The 11,107-nt window shown below is 47.8% G+C and overlaps 1 protein-coding gene across 3 annotated transcripts in view; it reads right to left on the bottom strand.

Annotated features, from left to right (window-relative positions):
- Nucleotides 1-8,774: 8,774 nt before the first annotated feature.
- The window catches only part of Osbpl2 (oxysterol binding protein like 2), a 46,052-nt gene continuing 43,719 nt past the window's right edge, over nt 8,775-11,107 (bottom strand). For 2 of the 3 annotated variants that reach the window (XM_029536565.1, XM_029536566.1), the window contains exon 14: nt 8,989-9,977. In XM_029536565.1, the coding sequence (XP_029392425.1) occupies nt 9,875-9,977 (103 nt within the window). In that variant the 3' untranslated portion in view covers nt 8,989-9,874. Of the gene's footprint in view, nt 9,978-11,107 lie in introns of all 3 variants that reach the window. The other variant, XM_021192322.2, reaches the window with a different exon arrangement.

Raw genomic sequence — 11,107 nt, 5'->3', positions numbered from 1 at the left:
CTTGGCCCGCCCCGCCGCCGCTCTCGCCGCCGATTGAGTTCCGTCAGCCGCGCGGCCGGCCCCGGTCAGGTCCCGATTGGCCCTGGTCGCCGTCCATCGCATCCGGCCCGCCTCCGCGCCGGCGGCCTGTTTCCGGCGGAAGCGCGGGCCAGAGCGGCCCCTATTGTTGCTGTGTCATAGGGGAGCGGCGGTGGCCCCTGGCGGCGGCGCTGGGAACAGCGCTCCGGCCTCCACGACACGCAGAAAGGGCCCCCGCGGGGCGGCGCTGCAGAGGTCGAGGCGAGGGTGATGGGCACTGGACGGAACACAAACGTGCTCGTGGGGCTGAGCTGTGACATGTACCCAGGGACGGGTGTCCGCTGCGTTATCCACCTAATTCTGAATGGACCCGTCTCTCTCCACACCGCAGGGAGACAGCCTGTCTGATTTGCATTATTGGGTGAGCGAGGTGTCAGGGCCCAAGACATAGTCACATGGTTTAAAAGGTAGGAGGTAGTCTCTTGACACGAGAGCAAGGAAAGTGTCAGCTTCATGTCACTTTGTGCTAATTTGACATACATTATAGGAAAGTGCAAGCGGCTGCTCGGGATGGGGGAGTGGGGGTGGGGTGGAGAAGGTAGTATGGGGTTGCTCAATGCTGTAAGAGCAAGTTCACAGAGCACCAAGGATGGATGGAGTCTAGGGGCTGCTTGTAGCTAGTCAGGTGGAGTGCAGCCGCCTTCCTTTAGGGCAGAGGTGCTCGTAGAATGTAAAGCCCAAGAGTGCTCACAGTTTCTTTTACATACCACTTCCATTTCTTTGCTTCCTCTATGACAGCTTTAGGCCCCAGGCCCACCCTCCACCCCTCTCCAGGGCTAAGCAGTGCTGAATTCCCTGGCATGCTCCACAATTTACCATCTGTGTATGTGTGAAACGTGTGTGGTCTTTTTCTGAAACAAAGGTGAAAAGTGGTTTTTTTCTCACTTACTACTGTTTGACGCCGACACAAACATGTTCCAGGCCAGCCTGAGCTGGAGGGAGTCCCGCCTCTAGATGCATTTCTGTGGCTCACTTTAGTTCCTGCTTGGAATTCTGATGCAGTAAGTTCTACATGCTTGTGTCTGTCATCTTTTTGTTGGACTCTGTTCTGTGTAGTTTCCTTTTTTTAAAGTGTGTGTGTCACCCATGTGGCAGTCTAAGCACAACATTCAGCAACTTGCTTCTTTCCACTATGGGTTCCTGTGATCAAACTTGGGTTACCAGACTTGCCTGGCAAACAATGTTACCTGTTGAGTCATCTCACTGGCCCAGTTTCCAGCTTTACTATAAAAACCTTTGAATTTAGTTAGGTGTGGTAGCTCATGTCTGATAATCCCAGCTCTGAAAAGGCTGAGGCAGGAAAACTGCCAAGTGTTCAAGACCAATTTAAAAGATTTAATTCGACTGGAGGAATGCTTCCACGGTTAAAAGCACTGGCAGCTCTCCCAGAGGCCCCCGTCTGATTCCCGGCACCCGTATGGCAGCTCACAGCTGTCTGTAACTTCAGTTCCATGAGGTTGGATACCCTCTTCTGGCCTATGTGAGCACGGGGCGCACACACACACACTGTATAGACATGCATGCAGGCAAAACACATAAAATGTTTTAAGTCATTCTTTAAAGATTTCATTGATTTGGGAGCAGCTTGGAAACTATTTTGTCACTTCACTAAGATGTTATGTTCATAAACTGAAAGTTTATCTTTGCTTGTTGTCATGTTGGCTACCCAACCCAGGGCCGAAGCATTCCTGGTTAAATGCTTCACCCCCAAGTCACATTTCCAGCTCGATTTTGCAATTGGTTTTCATCTTGTGTATGGTTGTTTTGCCTGAGTATACATGTAAACTACTCATATGCTGGGTGCCTGCAAAGCCCAGAAGAGGGTTATCTGGGCTCCTTAATGTAAGTCACCATGTGGGTGCTGGGAACCTTAATGGGTCCTCTGGAAGAGCAGCTCTGGCTGTTTAAAGCCCACATAAACAAAACTTCTTTGCAGACAGTTGTGTGTGGTGCTAGGCAGTCCTCATCATTTCTGAGAATCTTAGTTTCCAGAAGGCAGTGGTGGAGTTCAGTCAACACAGGCTTGGTGAGCCTGGTGTCAAGAGCTGACACTACAGCCCAGTGGGCCATGAAGCAGCCAATGAGAAAAACAAGAAACTCTATCCTGGCTGTGGTCCCAAGCAAATGTCACTTGTTCAAAGCCACATATGTCAAAGCTGCCACTAGAGTCACCAAGAACCCACATTTCAAAGCCAGGAGATGGGCTTCTGCCAGGTCATGAATGTTGAGGGCCTTGGATCCAGTATCTTCTCATGAGCCAAGAAAGCATGCAGTCCCATGGCAGCGGCCATCCCTTCCTTAGAAAGTATTCTGTAGTGGGAAGCACACTATCCTGGCTGGGCGCTGAGAAGGCTGTGTCCGTTTGAGTGCTGCATAAGGGCACCAAAAAGGCAGAGATGCTGGTCCCCGCAGTTACTGCAGTTCACAAATGTGACCCTGGGAATGTCCAAGCCTGTAGTGGAACCCCACAGTGGGTGGGCTGCAGTGATTACCTTGGCCCAGCCTGTGTGGACTGCACTGTGGATGGTTTCTGTGTAGTCTTCAGTCTCCACAAGGGAAGTCAGCCACTGGGGAGCCGACTTCGGCAGGGGTGGCTTTCTCTCCATTTGTCTTATTAATAGATTTAATTCTTCAGAATAATTTTAGGTTCACAAGAGAACTGAGCAGAAAGTACAGGCAGCTCACACTCCCCTGCCCCCTGCCTCCCAGGCTGCACCTTCCAGGCGGGTCTATGAGAGCCAGTGATGTTTCTCCCAAGTTCATGATCTTAGACGTCCACAGTGTACATGGGGCTCACCTGGCAGGTGCTACTGTGTTCCTCTAAATGAACACAAATCAGTTTCCAGCAGAAAACCAAGGTCAAAGCAGGGCAGTTTTGGTGTCTAGTAGGACACCTCCCTTCATAAGGGCTTAGTCCTGTGCATGAGGGAGGCACCCTGGAGGCCTGCTCACCTCTGACAGTCCTGCCTCACAATGTTATCACAGAGTTTTGAGTTGTCCCGGGGACAGTTAAACCAAACCAACACTGTTCACATATATTGTTTGAGACAGTCTCACTACATACCCCAGAATGGCCTCCAAATCTTCATAAACTCCCCGAATGCCTCTGGGTAATAAGTATGCAGTATACCACACTTAGACTACTGTGCCTGGCATGTTCCCTATTCATACTGACAAACACCCCCGTAACAGAGCCACAGCTCACAGTTCACCTGCACCCTTCTTGCACATTTTTCCAAAATATGTTGTACTAGTGCACCATGGCCTATATAAATGAACTTCTCTCAATGACAATTAAGTTTCCTCATGTCTTTTTTTTCTGACTTAAAAAAAAAGAGATTTTTAGTATGTAGGTGGCTCACAACCATTGTAATGAGATCTGATGCCCTTTTCTGGTGTGTCTGAAAATAGCTACAGTGTACTTACATATAATAATAACTAAAGCTTTTTTTTAAAAAAAAGTTATCAGCTCTTGTGAGGTGCTGGGAACCAAATCATTGTCTACTGAGCCATCTCTCTAGCTTCCCACCCTTTAATGGTGGAATTGTGCCGAGGCTTGCGTGTGGAAGTCAGAGCAAAATGTCTATAAGTTCAGGAGTTAGGTCTCTTCCTCTGCCATGTAAATCCTGGATATAAAACTCAGGGGGCAAGTGCCTTACCTGCTGAGCCAGGCCCTTTTATGGCTTGAAATCTTTCCAACACTGACATTCCATGATCTGGATGCACCCCTGTTCACTTACTTACTGAAATTGTTCTTGGTTTCTTACAAGTACCTGTGTGCAGGTCTGTGTAGGTAAATATGAAAGCCTGTTTGTCAGCTTTGTGGTAGGACTGTATTTGGTTAGGTTTTGTTTTTGGAGACAAGGTCTCACTATGTAATTAGGGCTGGCCTTGAACCCAAGACTTTGCCTTCCCCTCTAAGCTGGGGCTACAGGTGTGTACCACCATGGGCATGGTATGGTTAATTTTCCTTTTGGGGGGGGCAGCGTTTCTCTGTGTAGCCTGGCTGCCCCGGAACTTACTCTGTAGACCAGGCTGGCCTCAAACTCAGAAATTCTGCCTCCCAAGTGCTGGGATTAAAGGCATGCGCCACCATGCCCGGCAGTTTTCCTTCTTTTAATAGATAGGGTCTGTGTAGCCCTGGCTGTCCTGGAACTCACCAGGCTGACCTTGAATTCTGGAATAAGGAAGAGGTGCATTTAGTTTTCTATGTCCCTGATGCTTGCCTCTGCATGCCCCAGCAGTGCTGAGTGTCCTGCTGCTCTGTGTCAACCCTCACCCTGTGTCAGCAGGTTTCTAATGCTCTATGACAACCTGAGCACTCCCGAGCTTCACCTGTCACTATGGTTCCTCTTTGATGAGGTGGCAATGCTTCTGTTTGTTTTTACTGACAGTAAGCATACTACAACCATGTGACTCAGGTAGTATTTCTTAGGCATTTATCTGACAGAGAGGCGAGGTGTACTGACTCACATGTGGTATCCCAGCACTGGGGAAGGTGAGGGCAGTGGTTTCATGCTACATGAGATGTGACCTCAAAACAAACCAAGAAGGTCTGGGAAGATAGCTTAATTGTTAAAGTGCTTACAGACCTAGTACTCGGGAGGGAATTCCTGCAGCTCACTGATCATCAGCCATCTAGCTTAATCGTGCGCTTCAGGTGAGAGAGAGAGAGAGAGAGAGAGAGAGAGAGAGAGAGAGAGAGAGAGAGAGAGAGAGAGAGAATATGACACCCAAGGCTGAAGTCTGCTCTCTATACACAAAGTAAGTAGAGAGAAAGAGATGTCCACAGAAAAGCCTGTGTGAAAATATCTAAAGTTCTTTACAAATCTGAATCGGCCTGGTAAATGGACAAAAGGTGACAGACATCTCAGTACTTACTAACAGAAAAACAAAGGAACAAAAAAAGAAAAAAACAAGCTCAGGCTCACATATGCCCATAGTTACTGTCAAATAAACTATTAAAAATGAAAACAGCCAGACGGAAAGGAAGGACAGAATCTTGGGGACAGAGTCAGGTGGGGGTGGTCAGGGCTGGGGAAGCCTGTCTAATAGGGCTCCTACATAGTTTCTCCAGTGGGCTTTGGCAGCAAGTGGCCATGCGATAGTATGAACTTGTTGGAACACATGTGACACCTCTCAAGAAGAGGCCCTAGCAGGTGTGAGCCCTGGGCAGCTCCACCTTCTGGTGCTTGCTGCTTGGGGTCAGACTGGAGGTAAGAGGCAAGATGTGTCTGAACAGTCAGATGCTGTGGCTGGGGACCTGTGCCAATGGTGCCATCTGCCCTGCACAGCTGGAGCATTGCAAGCACATGAATTCTGGAAGACCATCTGTCCCTCTATCCACAGAGTCATGACACTGGATAAACTTGTGGGCTCCCTCCCAAGCAATCAAGCTGCCCCCAGCCCAGCTGTTTTATGGCTTCTAACAGCAGAGCAGCCTCTAGTCTCCAAGGAGAGAGGATAAGCAGAGCCACTACAACTCAAAGGTCTGACCCCTCCTCCATCCTGACACACCACCTGAGTCCCCGCCCTACTAAGGCAAGCCATTTTAAGACATAACCCATTTCCTAGGCCAACTCTATAGAACACCCAGACCAAGCATCTACTCCAGTAGAATATGAGAACTTGCCTGTAGATCTTTCCAGAAAAGTCAGAGCCCCGAGACGGTGATAAATTATCCAATGTAAAATAAATGTCAACCATAAGCCATTTCCAAAGAATCTCTACTCAGGCCTGAAAGTTAACATTTATATACTCATAGATATGTGCACAATCCTCAAAACCAAAACCCAAAAATGATTGATTCTGCTAAATAAATGGTATTGACAGCCACAAAAATAGACATGTCCCTAGTGCATTTTCTCGCCTGACATTTCCATGTGTGGGTGTTGGTAAAGGGCCAGCCACACATAGGCATGAGGAGGAATGCGGTCATAAGACGGCCTGAGGTCAGGGACCAGGCCAGAATGGCTGGAAATGTCATCGCGTCCTCTGTAGACATGCTTTCCTCGACCTCTGACGAGAGCAGCCTGGAAGGGGATGACTTCCATAGAGCCCACCACCAGGAAAATCTCACCCAAGCACACGGAGGCCAGTGAGGAGCAAGAGATACCAGTTCTCCTGAGGTCAGCCGGCTTTGTTGTTGTGGATTTTGGGGTTTTGTCTGTCTGTTTAGAAAACAAGTTTCTCTGACGCCTTGGCTGGAACTCACACTGTAGATCAGGCAGAGATCCACCTGCCTCTACCTCTCAAGTGTGTGCCACCACTGCCTGGAAAGGTCAGCTGTTTTAACAGGCTGCAGGTCCCCATGTTTGGTGCTTTAATTATCTTAGACATAAGGAAGTCTATGGCTGAGATAGGAGGAAACCTTGGCTCTGATAACTTCCTGTGCAACTCCTCCAGGTCCAAGAACTTGAGGCAGGACAGTCCCCCTTATGTGAACCTAGAATCTTTTTTTTTTTTTTTTGGTTTTTTGAGACAGGGTTTATCTGTATAGCCCTGGAACTCACTTTGTAGTCCAGGCTGGCCTTGAACTCATGAGCCTAGAATCTAACTAGTTGGCCAGCTCAGGAATGGCTTGTACTTACAAATCCTGCCTCACACTCCAAGGACCTGGGATGCCAGGTGCCCACTGCTTTGAGAGGTGTCTTCACATTTAGTCTATTGAGATGGTAAGAAGGCATAAAACTTGTAACTCCCTTTTAGAGGGAGAACTTTCCATAGAAGCAGAATCTGACAGGAACCTTCCTTTAGGGGCTGCCTACAGGGCTGGTTCACTAACAGGATGCTCCCAAGCTTTTCTTTTGATCTTTTAGGCTTCAGCTATGAGGACATAGGAAATATAGGGCACATCCTTGATGGATGAGTATGACTCTCCAGATGGCTAGTTCAACCAGCACGAAGATCCCAGGGCCACTGGGGCTGTGTGACATCCTCCTACAGCCTTGGAAGTGTGACCCTGACCCTTTGACAGACATAATGACCACTATAAGCTCTGGGCAGTCTGAAAGCTGTGAATGCCAGTGGGAGCTGTTCTGCTGGAACTCAGACTGAAAGCACTAACATACATACACGTGTGTGGTGTCATCATTCCTTAGAGCTCGATGCTCCCAGAGCATTACAGGTTCCCAGCCAAAGGATTTCCCGTGTTTATTCTGCAGGACTGAAGAACTAGATTTTGGAGAGGCAGGTTCATGATATACATCAGGGCCAGGCAAGCCCTGGCAGGAAGATGTGGATGCTCTTTTTTTTTTTTTTAGGTTTTTCGAGACAGGGTTTCTCTGTGTAGCCCTGGCTGTCCTGGAACTCACTTTGTAGACCAGGCTGGCCTCGAACTCAGAAATCCGCCTGCCTCTGCCTCCCAAGTGCTGGGATTAAAGGCGTGCACCACCACCCCGGCGATGTGGATGCTCTTCACCGGCTTCAGAGTACCATCAGAGCAATGAGAAACAACCAGAAACTTAAATCATTTAAACAGATACATTTTACATAAAATACTACAAATGTTTATCCTCTCACCCCCCCCCCCAGACAGGGTTTCTCTGTGTAGCCCTGGCTGTCCTGGAACTCAGAAATCCACCTGCCTCTGCCTCCTGAGTGCTGGGATTAAAGGCGTGCGCCGCCATGCCCAGCTTTATCTTCTCACCTTTAAGTCTCTAATAGATCAGAGTAATGTTCCCTGAACTTGTAGAAACTTGACTCAATTCTAACTTCAATTAGAATAAACACAAAACCAAGGGGAGCTGAATAAGATGAAGTCTCACTACTGATGGCTCTAAGTTCTTTTTTGTTTTTGAAACATGGTCTCATACACCCTAGGCTAGTCAGTTTGCTTTGTAGCCAAGGATGACTTTAAACTGGTCATCCTCCCTCCTACAACTCAAATGCTGGGGTTATAGGCTTGCATCACTGTACCTGACTTCAGAACATTACACTTGGAAAAGCCTGTTGTTCTTTTCCTCCCAAGAGGATATCTCGAGCGACAGGATTACTCTGTAAGCACCAAGGCTCCATGCAAGGCTGTGCTCACATGCAAAATACATAGGAGGCTGTCTTTCAGTGCATATCTTCTATGGGAAAGCTCATTGTGGGAGCTTTCTAGAACAGTCCAACATGAGGAGTCAGAGTGGCAACTTCTTCATGTGTTGGTGCAGGCAGAGACTGCAGTGAGTGACTCTTCACTGTTAAGTCACAGCTGCCCTTTGTCCCCCTTATACTTCTGGTTTAGGCAAATGTGCACAAAAACTGGGTGTGGGGGCTGTGTACATGGTGATGGACCCCAAAACACCCAGAGCCTTGCCTCAGGAGATGACACACAAGATACAAACCCACTGGCTTGTTATTTCAGGCAGTCAGAATCACTGGTGAGAGGTCTGAAGGCTTTCTGAAACAGTCATTTTAAGACTTGTAGTCTTCAATTTGGGGTAATGAGCTGTGTGAACAAAGCCACGGCCTGGAAAGGCAAATGTCCCCCTCAGACATACACAGATTACCCTGTTGTCTCAGACACTTCACAATTTCCTCTTGGAAAGATGTCAAAGTCATAACCTTCAGATGTATCTCAAAGCCATCAGAAGGTTTGTTAGAGGCCTCAGTAGATAGAGCAGAGATGCTAGTCCTGAGAGGTCCCCTGGCTGCCACAGAAACACCTGTTTTTAGTTTCCATGGCTATAAAATCAAACCTTCAACCCATGTTGGATTTTCAAAGTGTTTTAATGACAGAGGCAGTTTGGAAGCCTAGACATAGTGATCATTTACAAGTGCCTGGTGTGACTCACACTATATGAATGCACAGGTGTGTACACAGTAGATTATCTTTGATGCAAAGAGCTCCACTGTGAGCCTTGGTGTCACCATTTTTACATAAAGTTCATCATGTGACAGGAATGCAGAGGTGGACACACCTACTTGTGTTAAAACAACTTTAATGATACCAGGTAAGTAGATCTTGCTTCTGACCTTCTATTGCACACAACTGAATGTAACTGGCCTGGGCTGAAACATGCACACTGGGGAACCAAACACAAGACTTTGGGGGAGCAGGGAGGGCACACAGGTGAGGTGAGTGAAGAAATGACCTTAGAAACAGGCGTGGTCCACAGTGACAGTGACGCTATGGAGTGCTGTGGCTAGAGGTAGGGCCTTTGAGGCTGGAGTGGCCCTGGGGGTTCCTCATCTAAGTCACAGTGTTCCTGCCACTCTGCTTGGCACAGGGACACTTTGTTTGGACGGTACACAGTGGTGATTATGTGTTTGCTGCATGTTAGCAGATCATTCAAGTAGTTTCAATTTAAATATTTTCTAAAGTAATCTTTACCTTATTCAAGATTGGTAGAAAATACAGAATCTGGAGGCTTGTCACTTCATTCCACAGTGCTTTCCACAATGAAGGGGACCCTGGCCACAGGATACTTTCAAGATCCATGTTCCCCTCCTTCTTGGGTCTGGGTTTGAAAGTCTTCCAGAACCCATGCCACAGCCTTGAGTGGAACACACAGGCCCTGCTGGGTCTTCCTTCATTACACATTTTATAACAGAGTGTGCTGCCAGCTCTGCTGGCCTTGTGCACTCTGTCACCTGTGAGAGGACTGTGGAGTTCTGAGACCTCAGTGACTATGAAGACCCAACTGGAGCTTCATGAAGGGGCTGCAACATAGTGAAGCACTGGGCAATCCGAGGCTCACTGAGGGTCTCTGTCACGTCCGAGGCTGTCTCCACGATTTGTGGTGTCTGCCACCATAAAGCTCAGATGCTATTTGAGGATTCCAACTGCTCCTGGGCTCACAGGCCTTACTTAGTATATGTCTGGGCAGTCTGAGAAGTTACGCTCAAAGTAATGGCCAGCATACAGCCAGTCAGGAGCTCCTGTGTAGGGGTTATTGCCTGGAGAGAACCACCTGCAAATGCAAGGGAGGTGGTCAACAGACGGCAGGAATCATCCAGTCAGCCTTCCCATGGCAGTGTGTGCCACTGGAGAGATGCAGCCTGAGGAATACCATCCCTGACAGTAACTGGCCAGCCAGCTCTCCTGTGACTGTGCTCACTCACACACTTTTTTGTTTGTTTGTTTGTTTTGAGACAGGGTTTCTCTGGACCTGTCCTGGAACTCACTCTGTAAACCAGGCTGGCCTCGAACTCAGAAATCCGCCTGCTTCTGCCTCCCGAGTGCTGGGATTAAAGGGGTGCGCCACCACGCCCGGCTTCACTCACACACTTAACATCACTATTTCCCAATAAACCCCAAGTCCAACACCCAGCCCTCCACAGGATAGACAACAGAGGAGAGGCTGCCCATGAAGTTGAACCTCACCAGGTTCAGATTGCACTCCTGCAGCTGCCCTCCACCAAACAGGAGCAACTACAGTCATCAGGGGTCCATCAGGAAGCACATTCTGTGGGAGCTCCCAAAAAAGTGACAGGCTGGTTTCATATCAAACAGTTTGCCTGGCAGGTACAAAGTCCGGAGTTTCATCCCCAGCACCACAAAGAAAAAAAAAGTAGCAGTAATAATCTTTTATGAAAAAAAAAGTCATTTTCACAATGGATCATCTGTTTTTTTTGTTTTTGTTTTTGTTTGTTTTTCTGAGACAGGGTTTCTCTGTATAGCCCTGGCTGTCCTGGAACTCGCTCTGTAGACCAGGCTGGCCTTGAACTCAGAAATCCACCTGCCTCTGTTTCATGAATGCTAGCATTAAATCCATGTGCCAACACTACCCAGCATGGATTATCTATTTGTAATTATTTCTTGAGACAGCGTCTCATTTTATAGTTCAGGCTTGCCTGAAACCCTGCTTGTCTCAAATTCAGATTCTCTTGTTTCAGCTTCCAGAATGTTAGAATTAGAGATGCAAGCCACTACATTTGGCTTATGATTTTCAATATTTTAGAAGACCAATAAAAGAAGATTATTCTTAAGTTTTTCTCTAGAACAAAGACATGCACATTGAAGGCACAGTATTAAATCAGAAGCCCATGCATCAATAACTATCTCAGAGTCTGGCACAGTGGTGGCACAGTGGCACAGCGT

The sequence above is a fragment of the Mus pahari genome, chromosome 3, assembly GCF_900095145.1.
Source record: "Mus pahari chromosome 3, PAHARI_EIJ_v1.1, whole genome shotgun sequence".
In the NCBI taxonomy this organism is placed as follows: domain Eukaryota; kingdom Metazoa; phylum Chordata; class Mammalia; order Rodentia; family Muridae; genus Mus; species Mus pahari.
This window is presented reverse-complemented; position numbering and strand designations above follow the sequence as displayed.